A 19,751-nucleotide genomic window follows, 5' to 3' on the forward strand; every position below is an offset into this window, starting at 1 on the left:
ATGAAGCATTGGTTAAGGAAACCCGGACACTCGTGAGGATTTCCCCCATACCGATTGGGCATGGGGAGCCTTGGTTCAGACAGATAAGAAGGCATGACAGGGGTACTAGTAACCAAGTGTGCGGGGTCCGTATGTGGCCCTTGTAGATGGAGGGATATGGTTCTAAAGTCCTCCTGGAGGGTTCTCAAATTTTGGTCATTAGACTTCCATCTATTTTCAAGACTAGACAGGGCGTTGGCGTGCGTGCTCAGGACTCTTCCTACCTCAGCGGGTCGAAGTTTGTGTGGCCGAGCATACTGTAATGCGTAGCTCACCACAAACGAGGCACAACCGCAGGGCTGAGGTAGGGATTGATATAGAATGCCGAACACAACCGCGAGGGCGCATCTAGAGTGTAGGATAGTCTTACAAGCTGGGTCAGGGTTATAGAGGACAGCGTAAACGTGATACTTGCCGGGTCTAGGAGTAGAGAGTAGCGGATCGTTGGGGTATGTAGCCGGAGTCAGGATTGGAGAAAGCAGAGTCGTCGTAATCCAAAAGCCAGGGTCAGTGCAGGAGAGAGCAGAGTCGTCGTATCCAAAGCCAGCGTCAGTGCAGGAGAGAATCAAAGTCCAAGGTACTAAGCAGGGTCAGGCAGCTAGGTAAGAGGCAGACAGGCTAGGTGCAGTGAGGTTCAGCGTCACAAACAGACATTATGCTCGGCAATGAAAGAGAATTCAGACAGCATATTTAAAGGACCTCCCACCAATGGAGGCATCCAGGAAGCAGGAGCGCCCTCTCTGATAGGCTGATGGAACGTGCAGATGCATCTCATTATACAGCCGATAGAGGCAGAGCTTCCAAAGTGTGCGCGTGCCGCACGTACCCCGCACATCACGCCGGTGACCCGGTCGCGCGCCACCAGTGCGTGTCACGACACCCGCCTCAGTACGGGGGCGGAGACCAGGGCGGGTCCCGCGGAGACGGGAGAAGCGCGGAGTATAGTTGCGCCGCGTAGCTTTGACGTCATAGCGGTGGCGAGATCGAGAGCCAGGGACCGCAGACCGTCGGGGAGACCGCGCGTGCGTCAGTGCCAGAGGCAAGAGAGTGTACCCTGGACACAGGAATCGCGAAGACCGACAGAGCCCGCGCAATGTGCATGAGCACCACCGCTAGAATACCTTTCCTTAGTGCCACTGGATCCAGACGGGCAGGTGAGGGTTAAGGGGACAGAACCACCAGAATGGCGAATCCTCACAATGTGTGTGTGTGTGTGTGTGTGTATAGTATGTCTGTATATGTATTTAAAACCAGAGACAGAACATAAAACACAGACAGAGCTCAGTTTTAGCACATCCAGTGAAACTCATACACGGTACAGTGCCTAAATGTATATGTATAAATATCTATTAAGTAAAATGGTCTTTTAGTTTAACATTTTTGGCCAAAATTGTTGTAAGCCCCTGAGCCAACTGCACGGCAGACCACAATTCAGGGGTCCCTAACGCTAATATAAATTCTTAATAACCTGTGTAATAACAGGAAGAATGATTTATAGTAAATCTGTCAATATTTGTTGCAAAGTTCTAAGTCTGATTGAAGCTTTTATTAACCTGTACATTACCAGGAAAAGCACTCTGTATTAGAGTTGTCACAACCAAACTGCAAGCAAGCAAGTTCCCCTGAGTGGAAGATGCTATGGAGTGAGCCCTTAACCATTTAAATGTGGGAGGGGGTGAGCTACAATTAGGTAGGAGGTTGCCACCCTCCAATCAGCCAAGACTAACTGAACAACAATTGTAAAACATACTGGACACCTAACAAGCTCCCATTGAACCCCCAAAATAACCACAACATATATATAAGCATATGAGTGTCACAGAGGAGTGCTACTGAGCATGGCAATATATATTTAAAACCAGAGACAGAACATAAAACACAGACAGAGCTCAGTTTTAGCACATCCAGTGAAACTCATACACGGTACAGTGCCTAAATGTATATGTATAAATATCTATCAGTATGTCTGTATATGTATGTACAATGTTAAATAAATACTTTAATAAATTGTTTATTATGTAAAAACTTATTTAACACACACACATATATATATATATATATATAATATATTATATATATTATGTAGCCAGGTCTCCTCTGCCTGTCAGCACCCCCCTCACCTCGAACGCAATCGCGAGTACCGCCGAGGCCCTGCTCGGTGATCGCAGAGGTGAGGGCGGTAAGGTCCCGGCTCGGGGGTTGCCGGGGACGCGTGCGGCCGGTTGCCAAGGCCGCCCGCGCGTCACAGGGCTCCCGGCGCTCCCGGAGCCGGGCGGTGAGGGCGCCGCCATTGAATGGTGGCACACGCATGCACAGTGATCGCGCATGCGCAGGTCGGGTCCTAGAGCTAGGGAGAAGTCGCGCGAGCGTGAGGCTAGTCAGGGAAAGGTTGAGGCAGCCCCAGATAGCTTGCGCAGGCGCATTGCAGGAGATAGAAAGCCCGCGAAGCCCTAGCCTACCAGGGAAGGCTCTAGGTAGGGACTATGAGCCCCAGGAGCCTTTGCGCGGCCCACGTGATGCCAGGGAGCCAATAGGGCTTAGGATTTACAGGCAGGGAAGTAGATACATTTTCGCGGGTTTGCAGCATGTTAGTCAGTTGGAGCCAGGGAGCTGTGAGGGAAACTCCTGCACCCAGATAGGTACCCACACCCCAGGTAGGCTCCAACTCCCCACCAGATTAGTGGGTAATTGATCAGGGACGGCCCAAGATAGGGACGTGGCCCTTAGTGTAAGTGTGCTGTCTTGTCAGGGTCATGGCTGTCAGTGCCGTGAGGTCTGACAGGCAGGCACAGTGTTAGTGCAGTACGTTAGCTGCAGGTAGTGAGTAGGTTGTAGCGCATTATTGCAAGTGCTGCGAGTGCTAATAGTTAGTTAGAGTCAGGACCGGGAAGAGCTAGGGGGACGGGATAGGCCATTAACCCCTTAGGTCTCAGGTAGGTCCTCATTCCCCAGCTTGTGGTTCTACAGGGACAGGCCCTAGGTTAGGGACCGTGTCACGTAGTGCCAGTGATAGACAGGGACACAGCGGCTGCTGCGCTCCACGAGAGACGACTTGGGCTCAAGTTGGTAACCAAAGACCAGAGACTATCTCCAGGGTGGGATCGCCCCTGAGGGACCCCAAGCAAGGATTCACCGGACCGGATCAGACGGGATCCCAGAACGACTGATCCTTTGCGAAGCTGTTGCGGCTCCGAGCACCGGAGTGCTCGGCAGGTACTATACATATACAAGTGTACCAACGGGCCCTTAGTATAATAGTGACTGCGCAGTCACCCATTGCCTCTCTCTGCCAGAGTGCGGGACATTGGGTGAGAATTCTATGGACACTGTGTGGGATCACATGGTGTTGGGAAAGCGTCCTGCGTGACGGAGTTAGTGTCTCCTCTAGAGAGGGACACCTGGTTTGGTGGTATTGAGGTTACATGTTTGCTTTGCACGTTAGTAAAAGACATTGGTTATTATACATACAGTGTATGTGATTATTGTATTTGTCTTGCGAGGAACTACTCCCCCTCTGGTGGGAGCCATCGCAGGTGGAGGCGCTGCACCGAGTAAGTGGTTACTCATAATATCATATTGCCCCAGGTTCCCTCCTGTGAGCCAACAGGTAACGCACCACATGCTGGTAACACCGTATGTTCTCCGCACCCACACTATAATCTGCAATTGGGGGGGGGGGGGAATACCCGTTACAATTATATATATATACATACACATACATACATACATACAGTACCTCACTCGCTCACAGCATACACACAAAAAGCGTGCTGCACGTGCGTTCGCACAGGCGCGCGCGCTCACGGCCGCACACACTGTAGAACGGCCCTAAGGCTGCGCTCAGACAGGGCGCTACGCCCGCGTACTTGCCTCCGCCGTGCGCAACGCGTCCTGTCTGAGCGTAACGCGTCCTGTCTGAGCGCAACGCGTCCTGTCTGAGCGTAACGCGTCCTGTCTGAGCGTAACGCGTCCTGTCTGAGCGCAACGCGTCCTGTCTGAGCGCAACGCGTCCTGTCTGAGCGCAACGCGTCCTGTCTGAGCGTAACGCGTCCTGTCTGAGCGTAACGCGTCCTGTCTGAGCGCAACGCGTCCTGTCTGAGCGCAACGCGTCCTGTCTGAGCGTAACGCGTCCTGTCTGAGCGCAACGCGTCCTGTCTGAGCGTAACGCGTCCTGTCTGAGCGTAACGCGTCCTGTCTGAGCGCAACGCGTCCTGTCTGAGCGCAACGCGTCCTGTCTGAGCGTAACGCGTCCTGTCTGAGCGTAACGCGTCCTGTCTGAGCGTAACGCGTCCTGTCTGAGCGTGGCCTAAGACATAAACCGAGTATTTGGTTGTATATAAAACAGAAATGTACAAGCAATAAATAACACTATAAATAGAATATATTAGTCAATATTGATTGAATTAATAAGCATGTTAATGTTTAATTGATTTGTTAACCCCAGTGATCATGTCTCAGGCAGGCGCCACTGCATATAGCTTGCACTGAAACGGCTTCCAGAGCGACTGCTATCAGATACAGGATGCAGATTAGACAGCTGTTAGAAGCCCCGCCCTAACTGTAATAGGTTATTGGATGCTTTACTATCGGATGCACTGCCTTAACACTTTTCACGATTCTTATTGGAGAATTGTGCTATCCATCATCCTCTGTAACCCTATCACTTGTAACCATGAAGTTGGTTGTCTAGCTGTCAAACGTGTTGCAGCTCTGATTGGTGGAAGCTGCATTCATTTTGCAGGCTTTCTTGCGGTGCTTTCCGATGATTGGCTGCCAGCTCTGGATGGTAGCTTTCTGATTGGTAGATGTGTCTTCATCCCTCATTGGCTTTGTTGTCGTCTTTTCTAGGCTCCCTAGTCATTGCTCCTCTTTCTCCCTCGCCGCCGGTGATTGGCTTCTGCTCCCGGTTGTTATGGTTATTGCGGCCTGCTTGGTCTCCTGCATCCTTTGATGGAGCTGGAGGAGCCGCCGCCGCCTGGCAGGCCTCGGTCCCCTGCCCCGGGGGACCTCTGTGTGTCCGCCGTGCCGGAGCTGCTGAGGGTTCTGTGGGAGGAGCCGGAGGGGCCGCGGAGGAGCCCGGGCGGGAGAATAAAGACTCACCGCCCGCACCGTCTGCACAGGCCCGGGCCGCTGGGGAGGGAGAGCCACGGTTAGGCCCGGGAGGGGCAGCGGAGGCCTTTATTATTATTATTATTAATAATATACTGTGCGATGTGTAGCACGGTCTAGTAAACAATTATTATTATTAATATACAGTTTAATGTGTAGCACGGTCTAGTAAACCTACATTATTAGTAGTATTAGTATTAATAATATACTGTGCGCATCAGTGCAGTAAAACTTTATTATTATTAGTATTAATATACTGTGCAATGTGTAGCAAGGTGTAGTAAACATCTATTATTATTAGTATTAATATACTGTGCAATGTGTAGCATGTGTAAACCTGTATTATTAGTAGTATATAAAATAATAAAGCTTGTCATTAATAATTAGTTGAAATTTATATTATTCCAATGCTATGTAGAGAACTATGTATCCATTGGTATATACTGTGTGCTATGTAGAGAACTATCTGTTGTTGACTGTTATTATACTGTTGTGTAGAAAACGATTCATTTAAGCATCTTATTTATTATTAATGTTCTTGTTATACGGTGTCAGAGAACTATCAAATATTATTATACTGTTGTGTAAAATGAACACCAAGGCAATACTAAATAACACCTTCAATAATTCATACTATTAATAGTAATTAATAAAGCATTAACTAGTTCATACTTACACAATTGTCATATTGTTAATGTTCTTAATAAAGCATTCATTTTTCAGTAGATCAATACAGTAAAGCAGGGGTGGCCAACTCCAGTCCTCAAGGGCTACTAATATGTCAAGTTTTCAGGATATTCCTACTTCAGCACAGGTGGCTGTCAATGACTGCACCACCTGTGCTGAAGCAGGGATATCCTTAAAACCTGGCCTGTTGGTGGCCTTTGAGGACTGGAGTGGGCCTCCCCTGCAGTAAAGTATTCTAATAACGCGCTCAATCCAATTGTAATAGTATGTATGTTCATTTCCTAGTGACGCAATTAAGTATTTATTTTAGTAATACAATAAGACACTTGCCTTTCCATATACTAATTATACAACCAAGCACTCAATACCATGGTAAATAATGTATTATAATCTAAATAATGTAAACGGCACTGCAGGATTTGAACTAGCAATCATATAGTGTACACTCCCTCATTCTGTAGTCTTTTACGTCACGGTATCAAACTCCTGTAATCAGGGCTGTTTTTTTGGGGGTGGGTTGTGGCAAAATTGATCAGGAGATCAACGAGAAACGCCATATACCGATTATTACATTATTAGGAACGTGGCTGGATACTAACTGGGAGAGAGGGGGGAAATGATTTTTAAATCACGTCTTTATTTAAATCTGTATTACTAATAATTTATTTATAAAACCCCACTACCTTTAATGCCAAGAATACGTCCGGGAGGTTGCTCTGAGCCTCTCGCTCTGCGTGTCTCACTCTCACATTTTGCTGTTTACTTGCAGCTCTGAGGAAACTTAGAGAAGCAGCCAATGGAAATGACTTGGATACAGGTGTGTAGTCTATGCACTGTGTGATAAATGGGGAATGGGCACTCCGGTCTTTCAGAATTAACCCCACAGCCGTCTCCACTCTTCCAGTGCAACACCTGCTGGACGAGGGCATTGACCCATGTGCAGCTGATGACAAGGGGCGAACAGCACTTCACTTTGCGTCCTGCAATGGCAACGACCAAATTGGTAAGAGGCGTTCTAGAGTCAGGTGTACAATCATTTCAAGATTGGCAGGAAGAATGGATTACCCCAGTCTTTCCTAACCTGGGGTACTGATAAGGGCTGGCTTGATGGGGGTCCCATTGGTGCGACAGAACTTGGCCCTGCGCTCTTCCCCGGCCCAACTTCAATAATAACTGTTTAATGTTTTGGTGGTTAATTTAGCCACTACAACATTTAAACTGTGATTGCTGGGGCTTTCATACATCATTCAGGCATATAGAATTTAATTATAGCGGTGGAGAATTGTTAGCTTGGTGATGTTCAAGGATTCCGTATTCTATAAATTCAAATGCAATCTTTACACATTTCTCTTAGCCAGTCTAAACATAGCAATCACTTGTTTTTCTCACTGTCGGCTCAAAATGTTCTGAGTTAATTATCAATGTTAGAACGCTGGTTATTTGATTTAAAAGAACCTCTGTTCTGTCACTAAGTAACTATAGTTAATCCTATGTTCTTATCTTTTAAGACCTCTCTCTATTGTATTGTCTTTTACTAACCTTTGAATTCAAACTCTTGCAACAAAAACAAACATTTCTACACCTGCCTGTCTTCAGCTTATCTTTGCAGAGTCAGCTTATAATTTTTCAATATAATTTCTAATTTAATACTAAATTACTTATTTTAACTAGTTACATGCTGAATATTGCATAATTAATATTTAGACTTGAAATCATCCTCTCTTCAACAATAACATTGATTAGAGAGTACATATATATGTTAAGGCAAACTGAGGCAATAGGAAGGCGGTCCCCCCGAGGAGCTCACAATCTAGAAGGAGGGTAGTGAAGACACAAGGAATAGTGTGTAAGTTTCTTAGCAAGGGTTTGGCTATCAACATCAGGACACTGAGTACTGTATGCGGTTATAGCAGTGTCTCAGAACTCAAGTCCTCTGGGAACCCCAACAGGTCAGGTCTTAAGGATATCAATGCTCAAGCACTGGTGGCTCAGTCAAAATGACTGAACCGCTGATTGACCCACCTGTGACGGAGCAAGGATATCCTTAAGAACTGACCTGTTGGGGTTCCCTGAGGACTGGAGTTGGGAAACACTGGGTTATAGGATAAGTCAGGAGTGTTGGATAGGTCTCCATGAATGTGTGTCTTTAAAGAAATTATAAATTATATGTTTTGTTGGAGGAGTCTGCTCGTGGTAGAGATCTCCAGAGTTGGAGTGCAGAAGGGAGACGTTTTGGAGGCAGGTGTGAGAGGAAGTAGTGAGGGAGGTGGAGAGACCTAGATCAAGAGCAGAACACAGACTGCGTGTAGGACAGTACTTGGAAATGGGGTCAGAGGAGCAGTGCTTTGTAGGTGAGCACAGGTGTCTTTGATTTCACTGTGGTGTATGGGCAGCCAAGGTAGACTTGCATAATGGGGCAGCAGAGTTTTGGGAGATTGTTCTGCGAGGAAGGGACGTGTATTAGCAATATTGCGTAGGTGGAAATTACCTGATCTGGAGAGGTACTGGATGAGAGGGATGAGTCAAGAATCACACCTGGAGTATCTGGGTTACGGTGGAGTCATCAATTGCAAGTGATAAATCCGGTGTAGCTACAGATTTAGGAGGGAAAATAAGTTCAGATTTTTACATGTTTAAAGAAGCAGTCCTGGGACACACATGTATATGTTTGAAGCAGAGGTCTATGGAGCTGATCCCCGTTGAGTTCAGCTCTGGGCATCCACTGCTTCCCGAGCCCGAGATACTTACTTTGGAAGGCGGTGCCAGTAGCTGCACAGACTGGGCTATCAATATGGTGGCTTTAAATGTCCTGTGGGCTAGTAGGATGTTGCGGTATCATCCCTTGCGGCTTCTTATTGGGCGATTTGATACGGACATTTAAACTGCGCAGAGCTACCGGCACACTCTTCCGAGGTAAAGATCTCGGCAAACAGGGTGTCCCCGGATGTGAGATTACCGCGGTTCAGCCCCAGAGACCCCCTGCTTCAATCCTATTAAAAAATAAAGAAACCACAACAACTGTTGCCAGGAGTGTTGCTTTAGGCTGCGTTTATAGTTACGGCGATGCGACCGCGTGAAGTCAGCCGTCGCAGTTGTAATAGCTATTCCTGGTTATAGTGCAGGAGTCTGTACAGAGGGCAGCGTGGCCGTGAGCGGTTCGCCCTCATTGGCTGAACAGATCACATGCTGCTGAAGAAATAAAAATCCTTCGACTTCTAGTGATCGCGACCACGTGGCGTCAGCCATAGCGGTCGCACCCACTATGGGCACCCGCGACGGACTGCATATACTTGCTATGGCGCTGCGCAACGTCGCCCTAGCCTTAAGATAATGGTTAGACATCCACGAGGAGGTAGCAGAAAGACGGTGACAGGAGACTGGAGAGAAGGGGAGCAGTAGATTTGGGTAACATCGGCGTAGAGGTGGTGAATACCGAATGACTATTGGCTTACCAAGGGAAGAAGTATAAATGGAAAAGAGTAGAGGTCCTAGAATAGAGCCCTGGGGTACACCAGCTGTGAGTGAGAGGAGGAGGATGTGCCAGCAACGGAAACACAAAGTGAGGTCACATGTAAACCTATAGTGAGCAGTGTCACGGAGGTCCGTAGAATGGAGGGGGTGATCAACCGTCTCAAAAGCAGTCGAAAGGTCCAAAAGAATAAGCAAGGAGAATTGCCCTTGTGATTTGGCCTTGAGTAGGTCATGAGTGACAGTTGTTAGGTCTCAGTGATGTGGTTGGTACAGAATCCAGACTGCAGTGTGTTAATGAGAGAGTTAGGCTAAGGTCCCAGTGCCTCCGCTGCGCCCGCGAGGCTGGCGGTGCGTGCAGCCGATGCCCCGGTATGCAGTAAGCTGCAGGAAGACCTGGGGGGGCGTGGCGGGGGAGTGACGGGGCGTGGCCATGATGTCACCCAGCAGGTTCACCCTCATTGGCTGAACCGCCGGGGGCGTGGCCTAGCGCTCCGTTGCGAGTCCTGCTCTCAATTCTATTGAGAGCAGGAGAAACTCGCCACAGCGCTGCGGCCCCCCCTCGCAGCGGGTCCGGCGCCATTGAGGGGAGGGCTCTTGTCCCTGTAGCGTCCGCCACAGCGGGCACTGCAGTGTCAAGCGGGACCAAAGCCTAAGGCTTTGGTTCCGCTGCGTCCGGCGGTGCGGCCGCGCGGCCGCGGACCACCAGCCCCTTTCCTCTAGTGTGGAGGTCCCCGCTGGCTTCTTACTAATTGGCTGACTGCGTGCTGTGACGCGTCAGCCGGCCGATGCTGCAAGCTCCTAGTGATTTGCAGCTCTTGACGCGTCACGTGGTGCGACAGTCAGCCAATGAGGGAAGGAGCTACGGATGGGAGGCGGCTTGGGAGGGGAGCAGGGAAGGAGCTGCGGGGGAAAAGTGTGTGTATATGTATGTGTTGTGTGTGGGGGTGGGGGTGGTGGTGGGAGGGTGGACGGCACCACAATCTCAGACCTGGCAAAGTTTTACCACGCCCCCCCCGGTCTGGCTCCCGGCTCCCTACAGACCGCATATCGCGGTCAATTGCCTGTCAGCGCGCCGCCTGTCTGCAGTGCGGGCGCGCTGACTGAGGGAACGGGGCCTTAGCCTTAGAAGAGAGCAAGTCCAGCATGCGCTTATAAATGAGTTGTTCACGAAGTTTGGATGCAGTAGGCAGATAGGATGATATCTCAATACGCTGGGAAGCGGTCTTCCTCTGGAATGGGAATATTTCAACTCCGTTTGTCTGAATGGGGCGGAGATCTGTTTGAGCAATACAGCGTACTGAACCAGGGGCCTTTGTCAGTAGTTGTATATAATAGCTATAGAATGACACAACAGCTCCTCGCACAAACTTTTCCAAGCATCACTTTGTAACTGCATGAATACAAATTACGGTTTCAAAAGCAGAATCTGGAAGGTGCTTCTCTTCTGCTTCCTTGTAGTAAGTTTGCTTCTGGACCGTGGCGCTGATCCGAATCAGAGGGATGGACTGGGAAACACACCGTTACACTTAGGTAAGATGTGGGTCAGAGTTAGTTTCTCCTGTGGACAATACTATACCTTATTTACACATAGAGGGAAGAGTTGCTTCTATTCTGTCATTTGATTTGTTTCCTTCCTAGCTGCCTGCACCAGTCACGTTTCAGTCATTACAACTCTACTACGTGGAGGTAACTTATTATCTTTTATTTATTTTTAAGAAGAAAATCTGTGTTATGTTGATGGTTCTGTGATGCTGCAATGCACCTTTCTGTGTATGTGTATCCATCTCTTGATGGAGATGTAGAGAGTCTCTTCGTCATCTTCAGCCCTTGTCAATCTACTGGGTATGCAGGGATATATGCTGGGTATTACCCGCAGGGACGGGGAAAAGAATGAATGGGTTAAGAAGCAAACAAAAGTCTGTGACATCACAAAGGTGAAGAAATAAAAATGGCAGCGGACCAGAAATATCGCAAGAAGAAATAACCATCGTTGGGCAAAGATGGAACCCGACTGGATTCCAAGGGAAATTAGAAGACCAAAATGACGACCAAAATAAGGATGGAAGGATGAAATTAGGACATTTGTTGGACCAATGTGTAGAAGAGAAGCTTGCAGTAGAGCGACTAGGGCTGAAAATGAGATGGATACACACACACACATATATATATTAATCTCTCTATCATTTCCTAGGTGCCAGGGTAGATGCTTTGGATCGCGCGGGCAGGACCCCTCTCCACCTGGCCAAGTCAAAACTGAACATCCTGCAGGATGGGAAGTCTCAGAGCTTAGAGTCCCTGCGGCACGAGGTGAAACAGGTGAGAGAGTAATACAAAGGCCACTGTCACGGGAGAACAGAACTCTCCAAACACCAGACAGGACACAGAGATCAAATAAAGGGTATTTATTCTGACCAGAGCCAGCAGACACAACACTAGATCACCGACAGAGCTATACTCCCTTCACACAGGGAATACAGTGGGAAACCTAGCAGTCCGAGGTGCCCGGTGCCACCGACATGGCTTACCGAGCGCAGCTTCCACTCCTGTGGGGGATCAGGAACTCCAGGCAGCGCTGGATGCGAAATGCAGGCAGGCAAGTTTTAAATTTCCCGCTCAGAATAGCAGGCAGCCTTGGTTTCTGGTTTCTTTGGCACAACCGCCGAGTACACCGCTTAGTCCAGCGGTGAGCAAACTGGGGGGCGTGGTGGTTATAGAGGCCCCGCCCTCTTCCCAACAGCATTCTATATCTATATCTCTCTCGTGTGTGTATATATACACCTTGTATATTCATGCAAGCAAGAGGGCAATGGCTGGGCTTCACTTTTTTGGTTATAAGAGCTTCAATGTTCATATTGTCACGGCCACTATCTGTAATGTACGTCAGGAAAAGCTCTTGGCTCCCATTAAGTGAGCAGAGCTTGCTTGACATGTCACATTGAATAAAAGCCAACAAGTGGCACGTATATAGGTGACTGCATTGGGGGATCCGGAGTACCACAAGTTATCATCCATTGGAAGTTGAAACACTCTCTCCTCTGTTCTTGTAGCTTTAACCATTGGATATTGATGTCCAGCTTTGCTTCCCTATTAATAAAGGTAGATTCTTATGAACTGTATACAAAAAAAAAAAAGCCCCAACACAACATCCAAATGACAAAGTATACAATACAGTTAATACTTATCTGTTTGTCTTCTAAGTAAGGGTCATTTAGTTAAACTCTTAGGCCAAAGCGTTATAAGCCTGCAGCCATGTCCACGGCATGACCAGTAAGCAGGTCCTAACACTACCTGTGAAACTTCTAATTTACCTCTGTAAAGGGAGGAGGAGGGGTCACTAACCTCCAAACAACTGTTACCAGCTGACAATTAACAAATGTACACAATCCCTGCAAGCTCAGGACCCAACACCCACCACATGTAGTATATATTTGTGTCAAAATGCGTGCTATTGGGTGTGACCAAATGTACTGTTTGTCTTCTCTTAAGTATGTGTCATTTAGTTACTCTTTGGCTAAAGCGTTGAAAATTGAATATTAAGACATTACTCCCTCCATTAGAGAGCTAAATGAGACGTTTCACAGGTAGTGTTAGGACCTGCATACTGGTCATGTCGTGACGTGGCTGCAGGCTTATAACGCTTTGGCCAAAGGGTTTAACTAAATGACCCTTACTTATGAGAAGACAAAACACATAAGTATTTAACTATATACTATGTCATTTGGATGTATCATTGGGGCTTTGTTGTTGTTGTATACAGAACATTTGGTCACACCCAATAGCACTCCTTTTGACACATATGTGTGTGGTTTTGTAGGCGGACGCTCACAGAGGTATGCAAGGGAGACTGTTATGGTGAAATTAAATAAGGCTTTTATTGCGCCTGTTTCCTTAACATCAGGAAACCATCCAAACAAGGGGTAAACAAAGCTTCTATTCACTTGGGAGTATTTCTAGTGAAACCTAGACAGTCCACAACTCCCTTTAGATAAGCATGTCTCCCAGCCCCAAACATATATCATGAAATGAACAGATATAAAAAGTCTTATAAATGAAAGTCTTATCTGTTCCTTGTGGTTGGAGGGAAAGTCTTCTCTGTTCCTGCGTTGCTACCTTTTTCTCAGGTTTTGTCAGCATTCAGGTTTAGAAGTTTCCCCTGTGTCTTGAAAGCAGCTCTGCTATTTCTTCTGGCAGGCTCAAGACGTAGTCCCCATGTCAGTCTCACAAGTTGTGTGAGATTCAGGCACCATCTCCCTTTCTGTTTCAAGGGCAGGCTTTTCTAAGCAACCTAATCAGGCAGGTGGTGTTTGTTAATTGACTACCAGCAGTTAACCACCACACTACTGGATTAGAGGCATATTTCCCGAACAGGGATAACTCCCCTGTTACAGGTGTGTGTTGGGTTCAGAGCTTGCAGGGATTGTGTGTGTATGTTGGGTTCAGAGCTTGCAGGGATTGTGTGTGTGTATGTTGGGTTCAGAGCTTGCAGGGATTGTGTGTGTATGTTGGGTGTCAGAGCTTGCAGGGATTGTGTGTGTATGTTGGGTTCAGAGCTTGCAGGGATTGTGTGTGTGTATGTTGGGTTCAGAGCTGGCAGGGATTGTGTGTGTGTGTATGTTGGGTTTAGAGCTTGCAGGGATTGTGTGTGTGTGTGTGTGTGTGTGTGTGTGTATGTTGGGTTCAGAGCTTGCAGGGATCGTGTGTGCTTGTATGTTGGGTTCAGAGCTTGCAGGGATCGTGTGTGTTTGTAAAGGCTTATGAACCCTTAAGCAGCACTGCTACTTTAAGGACATGTTGATCAATGGCTTTAAAGCTGGGGGGGGGAGTTCCCTCTTGCAACCAGCTTGATAGTTTATACAGGCTGTTCAGTGGTCCTCGTAGTGTTTACATTTTCAGAGAAGTAGCACTAATCTCCTTGTGTTGAAGAGGACGTGCTTGTGATCTGCTTTCAGCACTGCCTGTGACCTTCTAATTTATAGATCATCCAGATGTTGCGGGAATATCTGGAGAAGCTGGGGCAGCAGGAGCAGACGGAGCAGCTGGACCAGCTCTGCTCCAGGCTGCAGAGGACAAGCACCAAGGAACAGGTAACACTGGGCCATGTGATCCGGGCTATCCGTGTGCTGCTCTGCTTCATTAAAGCACGGCCTGGAGAACATGCACTGTACCTTGCCGTGTGGGACAAATTCTGTGTACAGCGAAGCGAACACTTCAGTGCTTTATAATGATACTATATAACAGTGTTCAGGAAAGAAGGGGGCCCCCTTTTGCTTTTCATCATCTCTTCTATATTTCTCTCTCAACCCCAATGAAAATGTTCATAATTGTAGGTCTGTTATGTAGATTAACATTATATAAGAAACAAGGTAAACAACTGATGTTAACTAAATTGATGTCACTATTATATCAGCAAGTACCAGGCACACTGCGGTCCGTGGAACGAGAAATGGGAGTTTTTCCTTCGTAGCTCGTAAATGTTTTAAGATGATGTAATCTGATCTGAAACACTAAAATTATTATAAAGTTTGAGTTCAAAATGTCCTCCTGCTGAAACGCGCGTCTGAGAACGCTGCAGTCTGATTGTGTCATTGAGAACGCGCTGATTGCGCTGCTCCCGATCCCGAAAGATACGCTGTTTTTTCAGTCCTAGAAACCATCTCTTTTCAGGAAATATTTTATGGAAGCATTTGGGACTCTAATGCTGCCGCTGACCGCGCTCATGCTTGAGAGCAGTGACATCATCAGCTCTCCAAGCATGAGTGCTCAGCTGTCCTGCAACATTTTTAAGGCAGGAGGGGGGGCGGCGTGACTATTATGGGAGGGGCGTGTCATTGGCTGGATCGGGTCTATCTCTGTGTGTGTGTGTCTCCCCCCCCCCTTCTACCTCTCTCTCCCCCCCTTCCACCTCTCTCTCCCCCCCTTCACCTCTCTCTCCCCCCCTTCCACCTCTCTCTCCCCCCCCTTCCACCTCTCTCTCCCCCCCTTCCACCTCTCTCTCCCCCCCCTTCCACCTCTCTCTCCCCCCCCTTCCACCTCTCTCTCCCCCCCCTTCCACCTCTCTCTCCCCCCCTTCCACCTCTCTCTCCCCCCCTTCCACCTCTCTCTCCCCCCCTTCCACCTCTCTCTCCCCCCCTTCCACCTCTCTCTCCCCCCCTTCACCTCTCTCTCTCCTCCCCTTCACCCCTCTCTCTCCCCCCTTCACCCCTCTCTCTCCCTCTCTCCCCCCCTTCACCCCTCTCTCCCCCCCTTCACCCCTCTCTCCCCCCCTTCACCCCTCTCTCCCCCCCCTTCACCCCTCTCCCCCCCCCTTCACCCCTCTCTCTCCCCCCTTCACCCCTCCCTCTCCCCCCCTTCACCCCTCTCTCCCCCCCTTCACCCCTCTCTCCCCCCCTTCACCCCTCTCTCTCCCCCCTTCACCCCTCTCTCTCCCCCCCTTCAACCCTCTCTCTCCCCCCCTTCAACCCTCTCTCTCCCCCCCTTCAACCCTCTCTCTCCCCCCCTTCAACCCTCTCTCTCCCCCCCTTCAACCCTCTCTCTCCCCCCCTTCAACCCTCTCTCTCCCCCCCTTCAACCCTCTCTCTCCCCCCCTTCAACCCTCTCTCTCCCCCCCTTCACCCCTCTCTCTCCCCCCCTTCACCTCTCTCTCTCCCCCCTTCAACCCTCTCTCCCCCCTTCAACCCTCTCTCCCCCCTTCAACCCTCTCTCCCCCCCTTCAACCCTCTCTCCCCCCCTTCAACCCTCTCTCTCCCCCCCTTCAACCCTCTCTCTCCCCCCCCTTCACCCCTCTCTCTCCCCCTTCACCCCTCTCTCTCCCCCCTTCACCCCTCTCTCTCCCCCCTTCACCCCTCTCTCTCACCCCCTTCACCCCTCTCTCTCCCCCCTTCACCCCTCTCTCTCCCCCCCTTCACCCCTCTCTCTCCCCCCCTTCACCCCTCTCTCTCCCCCCCTTCACCCCCTCTCTCTCCCCCCCTTCACCCCTCTCTCTCCCCCCCTTCACCGCTCTCTCTCCCCCCCTTCACCCCTCTCTCTCCCCCCCTTCACCCCTCTCTCTCCCCCCCTTCACCCCTCTCTCCCCCCCTTCACCTCTCTCTCTCCCCCCCTTCACCTCTCTCTCTCCCCCCACTTCACCTCTCTCTCTCCCCCCACTTCACCTCTCTCTCTCCCCCCCCCTTCACCTCTCTCTCTCCCCCCCTTCACCTCTCTCTCTCCCCCCCTTCACCTCTCTCTCTCCCCCCCTTCACCTCTCTCTCTCCCCCCCCTTCACCTCTCTCTCTCCCCCCCTTCACCTCTCTCTCTCCCCCCCCTTCACCTCTCTCTCTCCCCCCCTTCACCTCTCTCTCTCCCCCCCCTTCACCTCTCTCTCTCCCCCCCCCCTTCACCTCTCTCTCTCCCCCCCCCTTCACCTCTCTCTCTCCCCCCCCTTCACCTCTCTCTCTCCCCCCCCCTTCACCTCTCTCTCTCCCCCCCCTTTCACCTCTCTCTCCCCCCCCTTTCACCTCTCTCTCCCTCCCCCCCCTTTCACCTCTCTCTCCCTCCCCCCCCTTCACCTCTCTCTCCCTCCCCCCCCCCTTCACCTCTCTCTCCCTCCCCCCCCCTTCACCTCTCTCCCTCCCCCCCCCCCTTCACCTCTCTCCCTCCCCCCCCCCCTTCACCTCTCTCTCCCTCCCCCCCCCCCTTCACCTCTCTCTCCCTCCCCCCCCCCCCTTCACCTCTCTCTCCCTCCCCCCCCCCCTTCACCTCTCTCCCTCCCCCCTTCACCTCTCTCCCTCCCCCCCCCCCCCCCTTCACCTCTCTCCCTCCCCCCCCCCCCCCCTTCACCTCTCTACGCTAAATTCCATGTTGTGTTTGCTCCATGGAGCTGAAAGTGACAGCACATTAAAACACGCCCTCTCTCTCCCCATTGGACAGAGCAGGGTCATGAATTTATATTGCAAGAAGTAACCTCTGCAAGCACCACACGGTCATTGCGCTCTGCGCTAGCGTGGCCGCAGCCTTATTCTTGCTGTGTCTCAAGCACTTTATAACGCGCTTCTCTTCTGCACTACACACCAAGTTGTAACTGTGCACGTGATGAGGTCATCACCCCGTCACCAATGCCAAAGAATATTTATTAGATTATCAAATAATTGTTAAATGTAATAATCTCCTGCGACAGACCTATAATGGCTCAAATTGTCATGACCATGTAGTGATTTTATCTGCCAGATATGTCGAAAAATAAAAGGGGACACATTTTTTGGGGGGTGTGTGTGTGTGTGTGTGTGTGTGTGTGTATACATACAAATATTCACGCGCGCACACACCCCACAAGTATATTACGATATATACATACAAATATTCACGTATGTATATCGTAATATACGTGCGTGTGTGTGTGTGTGTGTGTGTGTGTACGTGAATATTTGTATGTATATATCATAATGTGTGTGTGTGTATATCGTAATATACTTGTGTTACACACACACACACACATACATACATACCAACCACGGCAAGAGATGCAAAACTCCCCCCAGATATTTCTGTTGCTCAGAAGTGCTGGCTGCACGCACACCGACCCCTCCTGCAGCCAGCAATGTTTACAGCGTTTTGCTGCCTCTGACACCACGTTGCTTCCCTCTCGCCTCGCAGGTGGACGAGGTGACCGACCTCCTGGCAAGCTTCACGTCCCTCAGCCTCCAGATACAGAAGATGGAGAACAGGTAGCCAGCATGGTGGGCCGTCAGCGAGCCCGTCCCTCCCACAAGTGCTGGAGTCCTCCCTGCCCTTGGGCTTAACCCCTCCGCTGCCAGAGGCTGGCTGCAAAGGCGCTAACACACTCCCGGCACATTGAATCGGACAATTCCCCTGTCCTCTGCAGCCCTGTGCGCATAAAAACAGCCACAGCGAACGCACATTCACATCGCTTTTAGTTTGGTGAATGTGGAATGTGGTGCAATTTCTGGTGCCAGCTTGTGTATAAACCTCCGGCATGCAGCATTGGGCAAGGAAAGGACATTCTCTCGGCCGAATTCAGGGTCCAGAGCCAAACCAAACACCCATCACCCTCAAAGAAAAGGTAGACCATATACATTCCATCATTCTGTTATAAAGTACCTGTCCTTTTGAGGGAATATTTTGAGTGTCTTACAAATGGGGGTCCCCCTGGCTCAAGTGCTATTAGGACTTTTGGAAAGTCCAAATGGCAGCCAGTAAGCCAGTTCCTGTTCTGGTTGGCTCACAAGCTGGATAATGCAAGGGGGCTATTTTGGAAGAGGGCAAAAGTCCTTTACTGACGTAATAGAATTTCTCCAGAGTCTTTCTGTGGAGTACTGCCACAGTCTTATACTGGGACACCTCCTAGATCAGATCCCTCTCCACTAAAATTCTAGGTGGTAAACGGTGGGGGCGCTGCTTTTACAAACCATCGCTGAACAATGTGTAAGCAGTGAGATGTTCCTGTGTACACTGACCTGTTCATGTGACTATCTGCCTCTCCCTAACCTCTTGCTGTGACGTGCTACACATTTTGACGTGTGTGTGTGTGTGTGTGTGTGTCTGATGTCCTGTGAGGGGGGGGGGGTTTCTTCCCAGCTTAACTTTTCTTTATCAAGTCAGCTTGCAAAGTGTTTTTGGGGCAGAACTCTGCTTTTTAGTGTTTGTGTGTTACATAGTTGGTGGCCCTTTTATTATTGAGATTGTAAGCTCTTGGGGTCACTGTCCCGACCCCTTAAACTTGTACCGAGCCTGCATGTCTCCTACCTGCTGGGCCTAATGTATCAGTGTTCAGTTACAATACACCACCTATCGGCGCCTAATGTGCCCCCGACATGGCAGACTGGAGGGCAGATTCTCACTCATCCTTCCAAGTTTGCAACGTTACCGAGGTCCTTAAAATCCGTCTGTGCTGAGCGAAGCATGGGGGGGGGGGGAGTAGAGACACCTGAATGTATTACCCTTCACTGCCAGCATTGCTTAGAATGGTGTCTGGCAGAGAAAGGGTTACAGAGGGTGCCCCATTATTTTCATTAGAAAATGATATATTTATATATATATACCACAATTATTAAGGTTATGGTGGGTAAAAAAAGTGACAAAAACCCTCCACAGTAAAGCATAAAGCAACTGTAAATATTACTGTATGTTCATTTGTATGTCTTAGACAGGTCTGCAACCCCATCTTTCCCCATTATCGCCCAGCATACAGCGCTTCCACGGCAGCAAGGGATTCTGGGAAATGACATGCAAATGAGCACTCAGTGCCACCTTTTGGCTTGAGGATTGGCTTGTGTAATACGAGCTTGAGACAAAAGGTGGCACTCAGTGCTCATTTGCATGTCATTTCCCAGAATCCCTTGCTGCAGTGGAAGCACTGTATGCTGGGCGATAATGGGGAAAGATAGGGTTGCAGACCTGTCTAAGACATGCAAATGAACATACAGTAATATTTACAGTTGAGATATTATATA

The 19,751-nt window shown here is 49.4% G+C and overlaps 1 protein-coding gene across 1 annotated transcript; it reads left to right on the forward strand.

The window, feature by feature from the left end:
• Nucleotides 1-4,876: 4,876 nt before the first annotated feature.
• On the forward strand, nt 4,877-19,465 carry ANKRD54 (ankyrin repeat domain 54). The gene is made up of 8 exons (XM_075573705.1): nt 4,877-5,188; nt 6,605-6,652; nt 6,740-6,838; nt 10,765-10,836; nt 10,945-10,992; nt 11,498-11,622; nt 14,283-14,390; nt 17,935-19,465. Exons 1-8 carry the CDS (start codon nt 4,990-4,992, stop codon nt 18,007-18,009), a joined length of 774 nt encoding a protein of 257 aa, XP_075429820.1. The 5' UTR covers nt 4,877-4,989; the 3' UTR covers nt 18,010-19,465.
• The last annotated feature ends 286 nt before the right edge of the window (nt 19,466-19,751 follow it).

This window comes from Ascaphus truei, chromosome 17, assembly GCF_040206685.1.
Source record: "Ascaphus truei isolate aAscTru1 chromosome 17, aAscTru1.hap1, whole genome shotgun sequence".
Taxonomy (NCBI): domain Eukaryota; kingdom Metazoa; phylum Chordata; class Amphibia; order Anura; family Ascaphidae; genus Ascaphus; species Ascaphus truei.

What these genes read in the sequence shown, in the direction of transcription:
- ANKRD54 (XM_075573705.1), top strand. Translation starts at nt 4,990, where the DNA reads ATGGAGCTGGAGGAGCCGCCGCCGCCTGGCAGGCCTCGGTCCCCTGCC. An exon ending in TGGAAATGACTTGGATACAG is followed by an intron (nt 6,653 to 6,739) that starts GTGTGTAGTCTA and finishes CCACTCTTCCAG; the next exon opens with TGCAACACCTGCTGGACGAG. An exon ending in TGCGGCACGAGGTGAAACAG is followed by an intron (nt 11,623 to 14,282) that starts GTGAGAGAGTAA and finishes TCTAATTTATAG; the next exon opens with ATCATCCAGATGTTGCGGGA.